Raw genomic sequence first — 20404 nt, 5'->3', positions numbered from 1 at the left:
GGCCCTGAGGGATTTAGCGTCAATGGAGCAAGTGAGGCTTTCATGTCAACATTTTAGAGGAGTTTAAATGGGATGCACGTGTGTGTATGTATACAAGACTGTGGGTCTAATTGTCAGATTAAAGAAGTCAAGATTTTTACATCACTCCTTGGGGAATAGCTTAGGACGCCAATACCCAGCCCCATCCATTGATTGGCCATCTACCTCAACAATGGCTCCACAGTTATAAACCACACCTCCAGTTGCTGATGATGCAAACCAGCCTGTACTTTTTCCAAGCTGACGGAAACAGGTTAGGCAACACTCTGTAATGTGGCCAAGAAGCATTACAAAAGCAACCATGCACCAGACATCAAGCAGAGAAGGAACACGGGAGAAGAGGGAATGAGGATGTACAGATGGCAATGCGGTTGCACGTGAAGGATGTGCGCAGTTAAAGTGACTTTAAATGGCTCTCCTTTCGAGAGAGAGTCTCTGACAGGGAAATTCAGCAGGAGTTTGTTCTGGCAAGCAGATGTTGCTGACTATCGCAGGAGTGGAGAACCCTCATGCTTTACAGTGACAGCATTCACAGCTCCCTAAAAGCTAGAAAGCGCCCTTCAGGTGAGGTAATTACCCAGGAGGCCTTGCTGCAAAGCAGAGACAGACGAAGGCTTTGAGGTGTAGTGATGGCGGATGGCGCCATGCGAATGTCTGAACAATACCAAGAACAGGCCCTGAGGAGGGGAGGAGGTTTACGAGGTAGCCGAGCTTTGCTTTGACTTATTCTATGCCAAAGGACTGTAACAATTTTTCAGTGTGCTGAAACAGTAAACAATGCTCGGCCTCTTCGCTCAGGGACCAGAGGGAGGGGCGGAGAGCCATTTACCTGGGGCGTTGTGGAAAGACTGTGAGCGTATTAGAGGTCGCACAGGTGAAGTAATGTCTGCACTGGAGACCTCTCCATTGGGACATGGGGGCAAGCCACGTACCCCTACACTCGGTTTAGCCACACTGCAGTCTAAGACGAGACACAAACATGCATGAGTCGATGCTCTTTCACAAATGATCATGCACAGGCAAAAAAAAATGCAAGTTAGTCTCACATGCATCTCAGACACACACTCGATGGTACTTTTAGAATTAGAGGCTGATTCACTTTCAGATTCCTACCATTTTTTTCTTCTTAAAGAGCATCAAATCATCCAGTTTGCCATTTAATGGATGAATTCAGTTAATCAGAAAACATGTGAAACTCACCAGGCAGAGAAGAGGACGAGTGTGTTCGAGGCAGGGCGTGATTGTGCAGATTAGGCTGTAAAAGAGCACATTTGATAAATTCAGTCTCTCCTTCCAAAAATACTGAAACACTCTGTCCTGTATTGGATATTAAGGCCTGCTTTCTCACTTCAAAGCCCCTTCACAAGTTTGATGATTAGCTCTAATAGCTGGTTAGAGGCATGATTGGAGAACTGCTGCTAGTTTGAGGTCTACATTTATCATGGTGCCTAAGAGAACACCTTAATTTACTGCTTTTAAGATGGTGGACTTATAGGGAAAACATCAAGTCATCAAATCTGAGTGTCAGGCCACACAAACACTAGACCTTGGCCCTCCTCGTTGGATTATTTCAAAGTCTCATTTAGTAATTTAGGATTTCTTTTATAAATGTTTTCAAGCTCAAGCTATTTTTTGTTAGACGTCCTCATAAACTAACTCAGATATGAGATCCAGGCAATGACACTTTTCTGTAGACTAATACAGAGGTGGGCAATTCCAGGCCTCGAGGGCCGGTGTCCTGTAGGTTTTAGATATCACCCTGGGTCAACACACCTGAATCACTTGATGAGCTCATTACCAAGCCTCTGGAGAACTTCAAGACATGTTGAGGACGTAATTTAACCATTTAAATCAGCTGCGTTGGATTAAGGACACATCTAAAACCTGCAGGACACCGGCCCTCAAGGCCTGGAGTTGCTCTAACAAGTCAACTAAAAACATGTGTGTCTTTGAGTACCTTCTTTCTATTTCCTTTTGATTTTGTATCACTTTACAATTCACTACTTACAATTTAAGTCTAAAGAGTCATGTTGACCGATTTTTCATTTACTTTTTCGTATACTGAAATATCTCAGGGAATAAGTAGTATTAGTTAGACTTCTGTGTCCTGACAGAACAGGGATATTTACTGGCCTGGCTCACGTAAGATCAAAATAGGCTGCATGTGGCTCGTGATGTAAAAATAGTTTGACAATCTTGCTTTAAAGCCATCAGCGGGCTGAAGTTTTCACATTTCAAAATGTACAGGATAGTGTGTTCTGGGTGAACAAACTCACTAGTATTTTTATTCTTGGATTTAATTTATATATTATTACATCCTTTAAAGGTGTTTTCAGCCTCCTCTGTAGTCATTTTTCAGTGCTGCCATGTCCACCAAGCTAAACTAACCTGGTGAAATGGTAAATAGTGCACAGCAGAAATCGCACAAGTGTTGTTTTTGTTTTGTTTGTCCACTAGTATGTAGAGTAAGCTAAGAACAGCTAGACAAGCAGGACTTTCCAGGGATTTAATCTCCATTTATAGAATTTATTAATAGAGTCCCGGCACAATGCCCCACCTCAGCATTACAAGAGCCAGAGTAGAGGCGCTGTGGACAGATGAGTTTCTGGGCTTGTCAGTCTCTTCCTGACTTCCTGTTGGTCTGTTTTCTTTCTCTTTTTCTTTTTTTTCCCCTTGACAATTTAGGACTGCAGTCATATTATCTCTCAGCTGTAAGGGGAAGTGGCTACGCATGCAATACACATCAAAAGTGACGCTATAAACGTAAACTCAACCAGGCTAAAGTGTTCTGTTGAACCTGAGATCTTTGTCCAGATATTAATGTGAAAAGAAAAGAAAAACATCATTGTTTTCCTAAACAATATTCCATAAGCAGCCACTGGAAATGCTTTCACATTAACACAGTTTGCTTTTGAAGCTTTTTCAAGTATCAGGCGTATTTGTCATTGAACGATTCCCATTTTCATGTGGAAACAAGATAAATAGATGATAAATAGTAGTTATGGCTCCAACTTCCCTCTTTTTCCCCATTATTTCTCAATCTCTATGATCATATTTTTTTTACCAAAAGGACAAGAATGGTTGTTTCTTTGTGTTCCACAAAGTGGAAAATATCCTGGCAGAACTGATGATTCTTTTCCGTAAGTGGACAAGCTGTACCTGGTTACACATTAGGTCACATCTTGTACAGGGACTGCACTGCTCCCAACAAGTCAGTTCATTTTACAGCTTAACAAAACCTGGATTCATAAAAGCTTAATTCATCCAAGCATAAATTATTTTACCCACTCCCTGTGGGCAGATATGCTGGAAAGTTCATTATGTTGTGGAAAGGATTTGTGGTTACGGAAACAAATACAAAAAAGGAAACACATGATTTAATGCGTTTTATGATATTAGCACTTTAAGTGAAAGCTCTTCGTCAGGTGGTTTTAAGAGCACTTAGCCTTTAATCTTAAAGGACTAACCTCAGGAAGGACTGTGGACAGTGACGTTTTTTTATTACCAGTGGACAGGACATTACTCTGAAGTGTTGAATTTGTCCCAGATTTATGGGTCTGTCATTGATCAGCGCAGAGAGATGTTGTAATTTATGATAATAAGCACTGTAAAACACAATCACTTCCTTTTTCTCTCAGCTAACAATCCTGTGGCGCAGATTTATGTTTCTGACCTGTGAGGACGACAGTGAGCTAATCCCTCCGTGCAATGCAGGCTGGGCAAGTCGGTGCCCAGTGGAGTGGACCGGCTGTTGTTTGGCAAACAGTGCCTCGGCTCGTTTGATGATGTCACCCAAGCGGTAGATAAAGCCCTCCTTCTCTGATGGCAAGATGAACTCGTTGTGCACCTAGATGGCAAAAGGACCACAGAGAATGTATTCAGATACTTCACTTAGTCAAATTCAAAAGTGCCACAAGGTTATGAAAAGCAGCTAGAGTTTCTCGATAGCAGCTCGCCAGATAGTGCAGAATGAATAAGGTTCTTAGGAGCTGTAGCCAAAAAACAACAGTCATAAATAAACTTTTTAGCTTTTAAAAGAAGTGTTATAAATAACAAATTTTTTATTTACTTTCACAGACAAAGACATAGACTGTATATCAAAGATGGTTGTGGGCACTGTGACATCACCCATTAGTTTGTGAAGTCCCATCTTCTTGAGTGGCCATCACCAGATATTTCAGTTCTGACATATAATCAATATAATTTGTGTAAACACTAAAATGAAATTTGGCCTTCTTCGTCTAGAAGATGGTGTAAAAAATATGTTTTGTCTTTATTCATTACTAAGATTGTATTTTTCAGTAGTTTTAAGTGGAGGGGATTTTATTTAATTAATATAAAATGACTTAAAGTTTTATTCTGTACTGGTCTGTGTAATGTTATGACTTTTATATAACAATTAGATCTGCAACATTAACTAAACAGCTGTCATCAGTCAAAGTGGAGTAAAGTGCCAAAATGTATTAATTAAAAGAAATAAAGTATAAAATATTTTTAACGTGTAATACAATAAATCTGTAAATATAGTACACTAGTGCTTGTTTATTTTGTGGGTTTACGAAATCCACAACGTAGCAGATGCTTAGAGGAGTTTTGCATATTCATGCAGTTTTCAGTGTGTCTGAATTGTGGGCTGAGGCGTAGCATCGTTTCCTGACAACATGGCATAATTCAGCTCATTTAAAACCCTCTACTGAGAACCACTGTGCTGTTGTGAAGCCAAGTGTCCCTGCTTTGCCAAGACGCAATAAACAAAAGCCTAGTGTGTTTTTAGAGTGAAGGAAAACTGCACATCCAGCGAACAAAAAGTGCTACTGCACATGCTGTCTCATCGCACCTTCATGTGAGGTTCCCTTCCCCAAGAAGAATTCTTACTTTCATCACGAACCCTCAGTTTTTCCCTACCCTTAACTAGGGATTGTTGGCTTTAGCCCATAGGTCTGTAATGACTCAGTCACTGGTATACTAGCAAAGATCAAGTGGTTAAAATGCTAAAATATAAATGTTTCAAGTAAATGAATGCTGAGCTTTGTTTAATTTTTGTCACATTTTTTCTAATTTGAATGAAGTAGAATTAACATTTAAAATTTCAGATATCATAAGCAAAATTAAAAATCAATCAAAATTATTATTTCTCAGGGATTCTAGTGCTACACTCTTATTTGATGTAGCAAGCACTTATAATGTTTATAAAAGTCAAAAAAGTAGTGCCTCAAACATACATTCTTTCTAACGCCCAGTAGGGGGCGACTCCTGTGGTTGCAAAAAGAACTCACATTGTACAGATGGCAAAACTGCCCACTTTCTTTACTGCAGTAAAGAAATTCCTACTGAGTTTATGGTCTCATTTGCTAGGTTCAAATCTTGGTTAATAAAGCGTGATCTTGATTTTTGCAAGTTTATTCTCACTTAGCATAAATAGACGAATGTGCAGTGTCCCGTGTTTCCTCAGTCAGATCCAATCCTAGCTTATAATTCTCATGTAAGAGAAATAACCAAGATGGCAAAGGCCAGCATGTCAAACACAAGGCTTCAAAACAGCAGCCAACAAAATACAAATGGCTACTTTGGTCTTTTTAAACAGTCTTTAAGCATTAGCTGCCCAATAAAGGTAACACTAAAGAAAGTACTATCTGAAGGTTGTAGCAAAAATTGAGACTCACAAGACCAGGAAACATTTGTTCAATCTTGCATTGTCCAATTTTGGGGATGTAAATTGTAGCTTCTGTTTCCTGTTTTTAGCCGACAGGTTAGGAATGGCACCCGGTGTGGTCTTCTGCTACGTTCAGAGATGCTCTTCTGCAGACCTCAGATGTAACAAGGTATGCAGAAGGGCAATTGGTATGCTCCTGACCTGTGGCTTTGACAAGGCATTTTCACCCACACCAACTGCTACTGTCTGCATTTTTCATCTTTTTCAAAGTACCCTCCATAAACTCTAGGGATGTTTGTGTGGGAAAATCCCAGTAGATCCATAGTTCTTGAAATACTCAGACCAACCAATATGGTATCAATCACCACACCACATTCAAAAACACTTCAATCACATTTCTCTGACATTCTGATGCTCAGTTTGAACTTCAGTAGATCATCTTGACAATGTCTATGTGCCTAAATGCAATGATTTTCTGCCATGTGACCAGTTGACTAAAGAAAAAATCGTTGTATAAACATAATAAAGTTATAAAAAACCTAATAAAAACAAGAGAAATGTAACAAAAGATGACCGTTTGATAATTTTATATATATAATGGCTAAGCACAGATAATGGCTCACCATGACAGCAGCAATGTCTTCTGGGTTATCTCCATCTAGGTCGAACTTGAAGGTCACCATCTTGTCATTGTGCGTCTGCAGCTGGCACTCCACCACCCGGTCCACTTTATCAGAGAGCTGATGGAGACAGAGAGGACCAATGGTGATGACATGTCTAAAAGCAGGAGTTACAACATGTTTGTGCACATGTATGAGACTCTACTGTAGCAGACTGTTTAGGCACATGTGGTTATCCATGATGCGTTTGTCTCTGCAGCCAATCCAAACAGGCTCATTAAACGACCACAGAATGTCCTGATCAAAAAAGCAATGCACTGCGGTCGCTGGGGGAAGAGCAGCATTGCTACTGATAACGTTACATAACTAGGGTGGTGCCTCACCACTCACTCATAAATAAATTTCCTCCGCTAATTCAGTTCAGGCCAGTTTGATTTATTTGTTTATTATGTGCAGAAAAAAAAAAAAGGATTTTGCTGTGCTGTAATTAAACCAAACATTTGATTTATTGTACCCCGATGATGCGAAGCCTCGAGCGCGCCCTCCTCCTGAACAGCTTCGCAGCCGTTCGTCTCGCCACTGATTTCTCGTTCTTCTCCGATAGGCCCTCGTAGCCGTCGCTCAGGCTTGAAGTCACATCAGACGCGTAGCTGTACAAAAAAAAATAAATCATATGAGTTAGAAAACACACCCTAAGAAACCACTGATAAATTCCTTGTAAAGCAATTTTAAAGCCAATTCATCATTTAGAACAAAAGTAGAGATCTGAATATCCACAAGGACTGATTATGTTGGCACATAGAAATAAACACTCTGAATTGTCAACGAAAGGGTTGATGTGTTACAGTGGCATGTCTCTGGGGTACAAACAGAGTCTACAAGAAGCTGGTGTTCATCCAGGGAAAGCAACGTGTCGGTGCGATCTGTAACATTTATACAGGAGTTTTAGGTTTCAGAGAACTGCAGAACATTCAGGGTATTTTATAAAAAGGTTTGGTTCAGCTAATTACATCTCATGGGCCTTTTTTTGGACCACTGTGGTAACAGACCCCCCCCTCCTCCATCCACCTCCCCAGCACAGGCTGCAAACATTTACAGGCCTACTGGCTGGCAGCACCCACCCGTCCCTATTTAAAAACCTCCACCTCACAGGTAACTTTAGTTCACCTTCAGACACTGAGTACACAGAAATCAGACAGAAACAGGCGAACATCTGTGGCGATGCTGCAAACCTTTGTTTTCTTTGTTATTTGTGACACGCAGTTTGGGTCGTCAGTTATCGAGGGCTTTTCTCAGAAGAATTAAGCAACTGGGAGTGTGTTTTGGATGCTAAACAGTGCATGACCAGGCTGTTGCAAAACATGACAATCAATCCCCTCTTGATGTTTGCTTCAATTTATAGTAGACATGTTAGATACAGCCTGTTCCTTGCTAATCGAAAAAGGGAACTAAGATGATGGTGAAAGAGCCTGACAATCACTTTATTTATCCTAAAAAGAGCTTTGATAAATTGGAAGATGACATAATTTGTATTAAACATATTAGGTTCAAAATAAAATCACAATTTTAAATCAAATTTGTGTATTTTGAGGTGTGTTAAGCAACGAAAACAGCATTTTCTTATATTCTATAGACTAAAAAAAACAAACCAAAAAATAGATATATCATCCTCTTAAAGTGTTAAATCCAAGGTGAACATCCTCCACAACACTCGCACACACAAACACATTGTGCTCAAACATTGTGTGCACTCATGCTGATAAAAAACAAAACAAAACAAAAACCTGACATCACTAATATCCCACCAGCACAGAAAACAAGGCCTTTACAACATCTGACACACAGTCAAAAAAATAAATCTTCAAGGGTCCATTCTGCCTCTCTGCAAAGAAAAACCCAGCAGAGTCTGTCTATAGCCTCAAGCCTGAAAGCCCACAGGAGTGGAGGAGGAAGCGATCCAAAGAAAATACATTTCTACAAGATTCCCATTGATTTTCAGGTTTCTTACTTAAATTAGGCAGGAATTGTTAGACTCTATTGTTCATTTAACAGCAAATAAAACGGCGGAGTGAGGAGGACAGAAAGGCTCGACAGATTTACCTCTCCACAGGGGAGTTGAAGCCACTCGTAGGCCTTGAACTGCCGTGTTCTATGTTGTTGGAGACAGCAATACTCTATGAATAGAAAACAGGAATGTGGTAAGATAAACATGGAAAAAGACAGTGTTCATTTTCTTTGTAGTTATATGTGATGTTAGGTGAGGAAAGTACTCACTCTAAAACAGTTATCTCAATGCTTATGACTAAATTTGAGTTATTTTTGGGTTTACATTTTAACTTGTAAAATATTGATTTTATGACTATATAAATGCAAAATTTAGAGGAAATTTGATTAGTTAGAAAAAGTGATATTTATGCATCAAATATGGGGAAAAGATGATCACAGATCTTTTCACTTTCTGATTTAAAATGAACATGATATTAGAAAAATTTCTTTCAATTGAGACTGAGGCACAAGCTGCTAGCATGTCTTTAAACTCTTAGTCTACCTAAATTTATTCAGCAACATGGCCCAAAAATTGCATCTTGCACGCGCTAACTATAAAACAAAATAAATCCTGATTTGAGGAAAAATATTTAATTCATCCTCTGGGCCCTCCAACCAGTAGCGGGAGATAGATGCCCCTCCCTGAGCCTGGTGCTGTTAGAGGTTTCTTCCTGTTAAAAGTGAGGTTTTTCGTCCCACTGTCACCAAGTGCTTGATCATAGATCTGATAGTTGGGATATCTTTCTAATATTGTATGGTCTTTACCTTACAACAGGGGTGTCCAACTCCAGGACTCAAGGGCCGGTGTCCTGCAGGTTTTAGATGTGTCCTTGATCCAGCACAGCTGATTTAAATGGCTAAATGACCTCCTCAACATGTCGTGAACTTCTCCAGAGGCCTGGTGATGAACTAATCATCTGATTCAGGTGATATCTAAAACCTGCAGGACACCGTCCCTTGAGGCCTGGAGTTGAACAGCCCGCCTTACAATATAAAGCACCTTGAGCTGATTGTTGTGAATTGGCACTATGTAAGTGAAACTGAATTGGATCGAACAAAATTAATAAAAATGTCTTGCTTGGTGATAAGTCGTCAATGACTGACGGATCTATTTATAAAGTAACAGGTTTAAGTTAAGTAATAAAAACTATCATTAAGAAACTGAAATTAAGAGAAAAAAAACTCAACTATAGTTCTGTATTTAAAGCTGTTCTTAAAAGGTTTGTGTTGCCCTTTAATTTTCTTTTTAAATTATGTGTCAGCCCTGGATTGGAGAGATTAATGAAAAGGCGGTTTTGTAAAGTCTTCAAAATCATCCTCCCCTCTACCACCCTGAGCTTTCTCCTTTTATAACAAGCTCTTTATTGAAACCACTTACCGAGGGGAAGCGGAGGGAGATACCGTTTACGGCGGGGGGGTTGGGATGCGTGGTGGGAGAGTTCGCAGGCATGCCGACGTTGCCGGCCTCCAGCGGATCCTGAAGACCAGAGGGGCTCAGATAGCCGTCCGTCTCGCAGTCAGCTGTTTCAACAAAGCACATCGACCATTAGCACATAACCCGCTGTGGCCTAAAAAACTGACACAATCTGTACTCTGTGCATTTTTGCACACACCTCTAATGACCCCAGCCTGAGATACACAAAACACATAAACAAGAAAAATCTGAAGGGCTTCACTGTGGAATAGATTTGCTCTGCATACATTTAAATGAGATCAGATGGCTGTCTCTAAAACAGGAATAAAAAGTTGAGAAACATTCAGCACAGCACATGTGCACACCATGGAATAAGACCTACAGGGCCTGAATAATTCAGTTAACCACAGTTTCACTTTTCTCTGCATCTCTCCCACGTGCGTTGACATCAGAAAAGCCTTGTGTGAAGCGCACTTGTGCAGCTAATGCAGTGAAAAACATGTCTCTGGAGTTTAAGAACAGCAAATAAAAGAATTTAAACAAAACTTTAACAAAAATTTAATGTACTTTACTTGTGTATTTTTCTATTTCATTCTTCTACTCCACAGTAATTCATAAGGGACAGCATTTACATTAATCCTGCATACTGCACAGTGAACTTTTGCATGCAAACATTTAACTTTTCACGGTATATGGATGTGATATCAGACAGCTTACAGTTAGCAGAAGACAGGCTGTTGTGGCGAACTTGAAAGTGCTGGTCAACTTCGGGCTCCTCTGGCTCTGCAGGGTAGTGGGTGCTGACGCCAGAGTCCACAGAGCTGGTGACGGGGGACAAAACTGGGGCCAGTGGTGTCAATGGCGTCAAAGGTGTTAGAGGTGTCAGGGGTGGGATGGGGGAATCTGCTGCAACAACATCGTTGACCTTGGGCGAAGCGGGCTGGTGCTCTGGTTCTTCTTCTATGGCTTCTTGCGCCTGCTTCTTCTTCCTCTCCTCGGCCTGCCGCCTCAGTTTCTCTCTCTGACGCTTGATGATCGTCACTCGGTCGCGTATAGCCTTCGCTACTAGTTTGAAGTCTGCTTCACACACAAAGCCAAGCACAACCTGCATAACAGCACAGGGAAATGGTCAGGGTACAACATGCATATGAGTGCTAATACAGCTCTATTGCATTTAATGACCTACTTATGCAAGCTGTGACATTATCTGAGAGTTTTATAAACATGCAAAGTCGGTGTTGTATTTTTTATTTTTTTTACAAAAAGAAAACACATAGGCCTCATTCTTTTGACAATCTGGCATTTTTTACAGCCTCCCATGACATCCAGTTCAGCAGAGTGGGACACCGAGTCCGTAACAACCTCTCAACACATGGTCAGATTACAGCAGATCAGCCTGGCACGATGTCCCCTGCTGATACCAAATTTGATCTTGATGAAAACTGCCGTAAAAAGGTAAACAGGTAAGGAATTGTATCTTGTATTCTCATTAAAAGTGACCTTTATGGAGGACATAAGGTTTTGTAATAAGTGTAGGAGCCATTATATTATTAAAGACACGATTACGGCTGCTTCCTGAGACGTCCTCTCCCATTTCAAACCACTGATAATTAAATGGTGAGCTGTGACCTTTACATAGTACACAAGGTGTTCTCCTTAGGAGCTGCAGTGGATATAACAACAGAAAGGTAAAGGAACCAGAATGATGTTGAGGTGCATGTGCTTTCACTGTTAGGGTTAAGAGTCAAACCCCATACAACTCTAATTAAATTGAACCTATTAAGCTTTTCCTAATTTCTGTCACATTTATTCTGTTACAGTTCAGGATTATCATGTTAAACATAACCAAGCTTTGAATATTAAGGCCACAATAATAGGACTCATATCTTCTTTAAACCTATTGTTTGTGAGGGGCATCCAATTAGAAGAAAGATTGATTAAATTGCTCCTGGAAATATTACAACTGAATCCACTTTTAGTTGTCTTTCTAATCACGTTAGTGTCCAAATTAGGTTTTTGTTGCATTGAGGACCCTCATCCACCCTTCATTTGGAAAACCTAAAAAACCCCTAAAATCGTAAATGAAGATTGGGATGCAGAGAGCACGTGGAAGTTGGCTAAGTTGGCCTCTATCTGCTGATCAGGAATCAGTTACTCCATTTCCTCACCAACATCTGTTACAAACCTGGTCAGTAAAGCAGCAAATATTGACCTCACAAAATCCTTTCTTCACGTGCCAACCTACCATTTCCTGTGCCACCTCCTCAGGCACATCTTTGTAGAGCTCGAAGAGGAACTCGATGGCGTTGTTGTCCTTGTACTTCCCGTGGAGCTTCTTGGTGTCGTCCATGCGCAGCCACAGCTTCAGGCCTGACTTCACCATGTCATCCTCCTCTGCCAACTCCACATGTACGCCATTGTTTTCCTGGAAGAAGGGGTGATCCAGAAGGTCCTGAATGGTGTACCTATAGAGAGAAAGTAATTTGTTTTATCGCACTTAGGGTTGCTATTGCAAGGTTATTTTTCATAACATCCGAAACTAGTTTCACTTCAGTTTAAAAACAAACAAACAAAAAAATTTAAGGAGATATAAAGGAGATGAACTGAAGACTTTTTACAAAGTTTTCTTTGTAATTGTTTAAAATAAATTAAGTAACTTGCAATTAATTTGCAATTGAAATCCAAATCAAATGCTAAAATATACTTTCTTCCGAGTAAATGCACTTTCTACCACTAATATATGCCCATGGGTACAGTAGTATCTGGTCAATGTTGTTTATATGCTAAAAATGGGTAATTTTAGTTACTAGGTGGGTTTTAGGCATGTATATTTCAACTTTTGTGACAATAAATGAGATTTTATTCCCATGAAATTAAATCAATAGTACGCTTCCTTTAAGTGTTGCATGTGCATAAATGCTATAAAGGGGGCATTTTAGCTTGTTAGCTAAATTGTCATCACTACCATCATAATGGCCTCATAATAATCATGCATTATTAATTTTTTGTATAGAAATGGGATGTTACTGCTGTGAAATAACTGATACAACGCTTTTGTAAGGTCTTATAGATGCTTAAATGCTAAAAATGGGCAATTTTAGCCTTTTGCTAACTAACAACATGATGTCATGTAAGAGGCTTCAGGGGCCTAAGATGACCTGTGCCCCAAGCTTGGTTGGTCAACTGTTAAAGGTCTATGAGGAGTCACACAGACAGAGATTTTGTGTAATTTAAAGATTTTTTACTTCAGATGTTCAGCTCATATCAGTCCACTTAATTCACAGATTACGGCACACTAAATCAGTCATGGCTGTGTGTTTATGAGATTAACTGTGACTCGGTACTGAGCATGAATTGGAGTACAAACTGCCCACAATGCAGCCTCACTGCAAATGTGCTGAAAAATAGCAGCTTTTGTGCTTCAATCATTAGAGGAGTCATGACTAAAATACCCATCAAAATTAAATTTAACACAGTGGTTTTCAAACTGTGAGGGCAAATGCCACTTCAGGTGGCCATCTGGAGGCTAGGATATACAAATATGAATTCTTAAAAAAACAAACAAGGTTTTATGATGTGATTGCATGAATCTTTATTTAAGGAAATTCAACTTGCATAGAACAACTGATGAAAGTTTAAGAAGTCAGAACCTGTGGTTCTCAATTTGTATAATTTAGGCCATTTTAAGGCTTTTTAAAGTCCTCTAGACATCATGTATGTGCTTTCTGAAGCATAGTGCAACATAATAATTGAGAATAGCGAAGAGCAGAAAAGATGATATAAATAATAAAGTGTGTGCTTTCATTGTTACCTTTCATCTTTGTTCATACGGATGCAGCCCTCAATGATCTCCTTAAGTTCTGGGACTTTGACTTTATAGAAGCTGTCAGGTTTAATGCCCTGTGCAAACAGATAAGAACACAGAGTTTAATTTCATCTATTAGGCTTAATAAAAAGTGTAGGAGGGAACACAGACTGGAGCTTTATGCAGAAAAAGTTAGCAACAATGATCTCCTCCCACAGTTCTTCTTCTGAGACGATCGGATCAAAGCGGTGACAGCCGCTCCCGGCTGCATCGCATGTCTGATATATCGTCTGCTTTGTGACATCTGCTTCTAGCCAGCATGACATTTGGCTTTGCGACCATGTCAACACCAGAGGAGAACAAAACCAAGAGCTCAGGATAAATGGAAAGAAACCCAGCAATGCTCTCCCTTCTTTCCTTTCCCTTTAACTTACACCAATCCTTGCACCGATTTTTATTTTTATTTTTATTTTTAACTCAGAACAGTTGCTGTTTCCATGCAGTTAATCGCAAAATTATTAGGGCAGGGCTTCTCAGTAATAAGAAATAAGGGAGTTCTTCTAAATGCTATCATCAGTATGTGCATAAGTCTGTGTACAGATTACAGCAGAGCTCCAAGTCCTGTAACAACAAAGATAAGAAAGGAAGTAACCAAGGTCATTTGGCCAGCAGATACCAAAGCAATGCAATGATGCACCCAAACACCTAAATAATTTGATTTACCAGTAAAAGGCTGAGTGGTACACTTTGTTATCTCATTTAAAGACAGTTACATGTCACTGCATGTAACTGGTTCTCTTTAATCAGGGTCACAAAGAACTTCAATGCATACTCCTGCTGCCTGTTTAAGTGGGGCAAATGACAGAGCTTTGAGAGGAGAGACAGCGCAGTAGCGCCATTCCTATTTTAATTTTTTGTGTTGTTTTTTTTTCTCCATTCTTTTGATAAAGCATCCCAACTACATGCCAGTGCAAACATAGCGTGCTTCATTGCAGTTATAGACATTCTGTTTGTTTGTTTAAGCACTCTGCTGCAGTGTCCTCATACTGTGTAGGCACCTTGAGAGTAAATCCATTTATTCTAGATCCAAATCTAATTTGTGACTCAGCTCCTTTCTGGTGGCGACGGCAGTCTACATGTAGATAAGAGCTTGAGAAACACACTGCGCTTGTATTAACTTTGGTTTGTGGGTCAGATTTTAATGTTGTTAGGAACATAACGATCAGTGAACCCAAATTATTTTACACAGATATGAGAACAAAGCGTGATTATGTCTTACAAGTAAAGTGTGGTATTCTTTGACAAGAAATTCAAGTATACTAAGGAGGAAAAACACTATAAGACCAAAATACCTAACACTTACTACTGTTTTCTAATTTTAATTCATTTTTCTTCTTCAGTTCACTTTCCAGACTGGTTGTTTGCTTCAAAAATGCTTTAAAATGTTTAGTTTTGTCTGAGATTTTATTAATTTTGTAATAATGAAGATGAAATGGTTATTTATTAGAGACAAATTTAAGGACATCAGAACATTACTGCAATACAAACACTTGCCATCTGAAGACATATTATCATTAGTTAATTAGTTTGTCTCTATAGGCTTTCAGTCATATGAGCCATGTTAATCTCAAATGCTTGATAAGAAGGCAACTGGACTTTTTGTATTGATGAAGATGTTTCACGTATTAGCCATTGCGTGAGCCAAGGTATGAAAGGCTAATTATAATGAACATGTCCCCCACACAGATTCTTTCCAATCGTTTTGATGAGGTGCTTTCCTTAAATACTGAATGAATTCTGTTAACTGGTTTTATAAGAGCAAAATCTAATTCCACCTAAAAATATATCTTATTCTGTACATGTTTTTATTCCTACTATGACTTCACTACAGTATTAACTTCAATTTACTATACACATTTGTTTCTATATAATTTACACTACATGGACAAAAGTGGTGCACCACTAGTACATTACACCTGCAGGAACTGTGCAGCCATGGAAAGCCATGCCATGAAGCTCCTTTTTTTTTTTAGCTTTTGTGCTAATGTGGATATGAGATGAGGGACTCAGAACTTGGTTACCTTTACATTTACAGCTGATCACAGAATATGTAGGAGGGAAGAAATTCCATTAACTGATATGTTACAACAGTAACAGTATTACGTTAGAACGTTTTGAATTCGGTGAAGTCTTTAGAACGAGCCAGTGTTTCACAGTTGTTTGGAAAGACGGACTGCTTGGCTGCTTGGTTTTATACACCCGAATTAAGGATTAAGATTAAGAGGTGTTATACTACTATACAATACTTTTGTCCATATTGTGTAACTGTATACACTGCTCCTGCTGTTTGCACTTTACTTAATTCTAATCTAATACAGTAATAATTTATCTTTATTTGTCTTTGGACCCTTCTTCCTCAAACATCACAAGGGCTCCCTGCACAAAGGCAGTTCTTTAATAAAATTCTTTCCTGCTTTGGAAGAACTTGACTGGCCTGCACAGAAGCCCCCCCAAGCTTTGAAGTAAACCTGAATGGCAACCGCAAACTAGTCGTTATCAGCCATCATCAGTGTCGGACCTCACTGGTGCTGTCGTGGAACAAATCCCTCCAGCTAGGTTAAACATCTGGCAGGAAAGAGTTTAATAGCATCATCATTAATGACCCCAGAAGAAGTTCTTTATCTCAAACACAAAACCCAGGAAATCTTGCTAGATATGATGTCATTGTTTCCAGCAGTTTCTCAAACTGGGCATATACAGCAGATCACTTAAAACAGATGGAGTGGGGTTGTTCCATCCTAATGATTAATGTTCTTTTCTTGCTCACCAGTGTAGAAAAATGTGGATTTAATCATGCTGAAGAACAGCCTGTTCAAAAAACCTTTAATGGACGAAAGAAGCAGCTTCTGACACTGGTAAGCCTCCAATTGTACAAAGAAGGGGGGGCGGGCTTTAATGGCTGAACCAACAGGTGTGTTTACTGTAAGTGTAAAAAGCAGGAAAAATAGGGCTGTTCGATGTAACGATATATATCAGATGACGATATAAAAACATCTATCGTTTCATTTTACGCTATCGTTTGTTTCGTGGTGTCGCAAAATAAACTGTTTACGGCAATATTTTTTCATCGTTCTGATGGTTACTGTAGCGGCTATATTAATTTCTTAAAGTTCTCTCTTTCTCTTATATGTAATATAACCACACTAGGGACGGACAAGCGCCTGTTTTTATGCGTTGTCGTTAGCAACAGCGACGGCAACTCCTTCGCTTGTCCGCTTGTTTATGTTCCACATAAACCTTTCACAATAAAGCTCAAGATCCTGTTGAGGCTTTTCAAAATAAACTGAATCACGTGAAAGAGCAGATTATTTACGGATAAGAAGTAAAAAAGAGCCGCCAGGTGCTAAAAAAGAAACCTTAGACTCAAATGTTAGAACAGGCAACCCGCAGCACGCCGTGTAATAAATACAAAGAAAGCGGCAGCCGTTACAACTTATGTCTAAAAATGTATAGTTTCACGCATCGGTTAAAACACTCGACTCCGGGTAAAGGACACACAGCTGGAAACAATTCACGCATGTCGAGCTGCCCGAGATTCACAGAATTTACAGAAAATTTAAAATTTTTGTGATTTATATCGTTATCGGACGATAGAATTCTTATATCGGGATATGAGATTTTGGTCATATCGCACAGCCCTAGGAAGAAAAATAACAAAAATGAAATAAGGAAGTCCTAGTGGATTAAAATAAGTGTAAAATGCACAAACACCCACATACTGTTGGTTATATAGCGTACATGAGAAAGCACGTTTCTATCCATTTACTTGGTGTATACTTAAATGTGAACAAGGAGAGTCTGTAAACAGTCACGACAGAAGCCCGTCTGTCCTGCCTTTCATATGTCACGCTATATTGGTTACTGCAGGCCTTTTTAATAGCAGGTGACTTCAGCTCCACATAAACACAAAGCATTAACAAATCATAAAAAACAGCAGCTAATGACTGTGCTTTTTCATCATGATGTATGCCTAAGCTTCTCCACATAATGCTCCTGTCTGTGGAGGAGCCAGGAGGCACTACGACTTGTTGGCATTGTCACTTTCTCACTTTCCAGCCTCCGTCAGACACGCTGTTTGCTTTGCATACGCGACACACAAGAAAGAAACAGGCCTCTTTGTGGAGTAAGGAGTGAGACACATTTTCCAAAACATATAATTTTACAGTCGCCTGCTCTCGCCCACCGTGGCGTCACTGATGTGCTTGGCGCCCCCCAAGAACAGCCTGAACTGCATCAGCCTGTGTTCCCAAAATCCATTTCTTTAAAGCCCATTTCATCATCAGACAGATAAATTCCAATGCAAAATAAAGAAAAAAAGATTCCATTCACCAAAACATCTGCAATCTGTTAAAATATTTTTTTCTGCAAGGCTTAAATCAGTTCAGACAGAAAATTAACAACATCAGTGTCAATAGGTCACCTCAGTTTTCTGATGAAACACTTTCATTACCAAGGGAATATTCCCGTGAAACAACAACCAGGCCTGGTTAAACAGCTGGTAAAAGACCCTGGCAATCATTAAGTAAAACATGTGCAATCCTGTGTCAGGATGGTACACGGTACACTTCTGCATGCTGAAGTCGTAATGGACAAAACTAAGCCTTTAATAGATGTAATGATGATTTCAATCCCAATTCATGTGCGTTTTACGTATTTCTATTTGTACGAATAAGATATCCTGGTTCCTCTCCAATTCCAGCATGCACACGGAAGAACACATGTGGACAATCACACTAAATATCGGAGGAAATGAGGTAGTCCTCGTCTTTGCCTTACTCACACTGGTGACTTTGCGGTAGATCTGGGCGGCATTTTGGCACTCAGAATATGGGTACTCAGATGTGGCCATCTCCAGGATGCACATTCCTAAGGCGTAGACGTCCACCGCTTCATCATATTTCTCCTCGTACATCTCTGGGGCCATAAACTCAGGTGTTCCTGTCAGGGGAGAAGAAAAGGTTTAAAGGTTGTTCTATTATTTAAAATCCTTGATGAGCCATAATAAGAGTCAAGGACCCTTATTGGACAGTGTGATTGCCACTTTGATGGCATCAGAACACGCTTTAAACATGAGGTGAGCTTTTTATTTAACAGTTACCTTAGTAGTATTATGTCTCGTTTTTTAACTGCTAAACTCTCTGCCAAGATGACCAGGTAGTTTCTGCTCAAAGAGTTTCTGCTCAAAGTAGTTGCCTGATGCAGTTAAAACCTCAGCTGACAAGAAATTTGCAAATCAAACAGCTCAAAGATGGGGTATTTTGAGAAAATTAAGACTTATTTATAGTTGATAGAGATTTTAAAATAACAGGAGCAACTTTCTAGAACAAGAGACCTAATACATATAGTAAACTAAGTGAAGAACGTGCAGTCTTTTCTCGTGACAAGTTTTTCCTGTGCACAGGACAAGCTGTATGCAATGCAAGCCATGTTTATCCTTTTTCTACAAGCAGCCATTCAACTCTGTTCCTGGAATCTATTAAAGTTGTTTTGCATGATGCACAGTTCCCCATAATTCATCTTATGGGTGCAGCCCCTTCCTTTACTACCCTTTTAGCAGCATTTACCATCCCCAGACTTTGAGGTAAGAAGCACTGCTGGGACACTGAGCCACTGCAGGTGAGGCATGAACGACCAGAGGAAAAACATGAAGTGGAACAGAGCTGCAGGGATGATGTTTTTAAAGAAATATAAACAAACAAGAATTTCCTGACATTTTTATTTAGATAAAATTTTACCTGCATCCTTCTCTTTTAAGTCACTAATGATTAATATTCCTGATTGTTGGCAATAACAGCTGCTAACTAAGGCATGCATGTTTATATTAATGTATATAATTTCCAATTCCCATTAGCATGCCATCATTTGCTAATTAGCACCAAGTAGACAGTACAGTTAATGGATGCTGATGGAAGTGTCATTTGTTTTGCAGATATTTAGATTTTGGCATTGCATGAAAAGCAGGTATTACTAGCATATAGCTCTTGAGGTCCTTTACTCTGGTCCAAAGTTATAGTCTGACTAATCATTATAGCCAAAAGCAGAAAAAAAAATCTTGTTAATGTTGTTTGCTGATAAAAAGGTTAAAAAATGTTCCTCTTGTTAAAATACCCCAACATACTGTGTTTGATTTGGACCAAATGATTTAAAATCAGTGCCACTTTCAACAAAAATCAACAAGTTATTATCATGCATGTGACGGCTGGCACTCCCTGGATGTAAGTGATGGGATGGGCAAGTTCCAGGTGAAATTAGAAGCCATTTGGTTAATGATGCTGCATTTAAAAATGCAGACAGGAATTTAAACAGAGGCATTCATGGTAGTATGAGTACGGAGGAAATAAGAGTAAGCAGAAACAGGAGGGTGTTTACGCAAATGCAAGGCCTGTAAAATGCCATTGGATTTTCCCACCATTTCAAGACCATTTTAGGGCATTTTGCATATAAAATTATATTTTCAGATCATTATTAACCAATAAATTGCGCTCTAGATGCCGTTTCTTTCGTCTAGCAGGGTAAACACAGACTAAATTAACACTTACCAATGACACTTTTAGCAAAAGAGGCACTTTTGAGAGTGGCCAGCCCCAGATCTCCAATCTTGACAGAGCCTGTGGGGCCAGTGATGAAGATATTATCACATTTGAGATCCCGGTGGATGATGGGAGGAGTGCGTGTGTGCAGGAAGTGCAGCCCTTTCAGGATCTGACGACTCCAGCGCTGGAGCAGCTTCAGCTTCATCTCTTTGAACCTCTTCAAGTACCTAAAAA

General features: G+C 39.6%; 1 protein-coding gene across 2 annotated transcripts in view; it reads right to left on the bottom strand.

The window, feature by feature from the left end:
• Positions 1-20391, bottom strand: part of LOC102201096 (serine/threonine-protein kinase WNK4-like) — a 28527-nt gene extending 8136 nt beyond the window's left edge. The window contains exons 1-12 of one of the 2 annotated variants that reach the window (XM_005725874.1): positions 20177-20391; positions 18418-18575; positions 13584-13672; positions 12018-12237; positions 10490-10877; positions 9737-9879; positions 8413-8486; positions 6827-6962; positions 6316-6432; positions 3713-3886; positions 1240-1294; positions 869-1000 (exon numbers count right to left, since the gene is read on the bottom strand). In XM_005725874.1, the coding sequence (XP_005725931.1) occupies positions 869-1000; positions 1240-1294; positions 3713-3886; positions 6316-6432; positions 6827-6962; positions 8413-8486; positions 9737-9879; positions 10490-10877; positions 12018-12237; positions 13584-13672; positions 18418-18575; positions 20177-20375 (1885 nt within the window). In that variant the 5' untranslated portion in view covers positions 20376-20391. The remainder of the gene's footprint in view (positions 1-868; positions 1001-1239; positions 1295-3712; positions 3887-6315; positions 6433-6826; positions 6963-8412; positions 8487-9736; positions 9880-10489; positions 10878-12017; positions 12238-13583; positions 13673-18417; positions 18576-20176) is intronic. The other variant, XM_005725875.1, reaches the window with a different exon arrangement.
• Between the last annotated feature and the right edge of the window lie 13 nt (positions 20392-20404).

This window comes from Pundamilia nyererei, unplaced genomic scaffold (assembly GCF_000239375.1).
Source record: "Pundamilia nyererei isolate P.nyererei 1_Seehausen unplaced genomic scaffold, PunNye1.0 scaffold00017, whole genome shotgun sequence".
Lineage (NCBI taxonomy): Eukaryota > Metazoa > Chordata > Actinopteri > Cichliformes > Cichlidae > Pundamilia > Pundamilia nyererei.
This window is presented reverse-complemented; position numbering and strand designations above follow the sequence as displayed.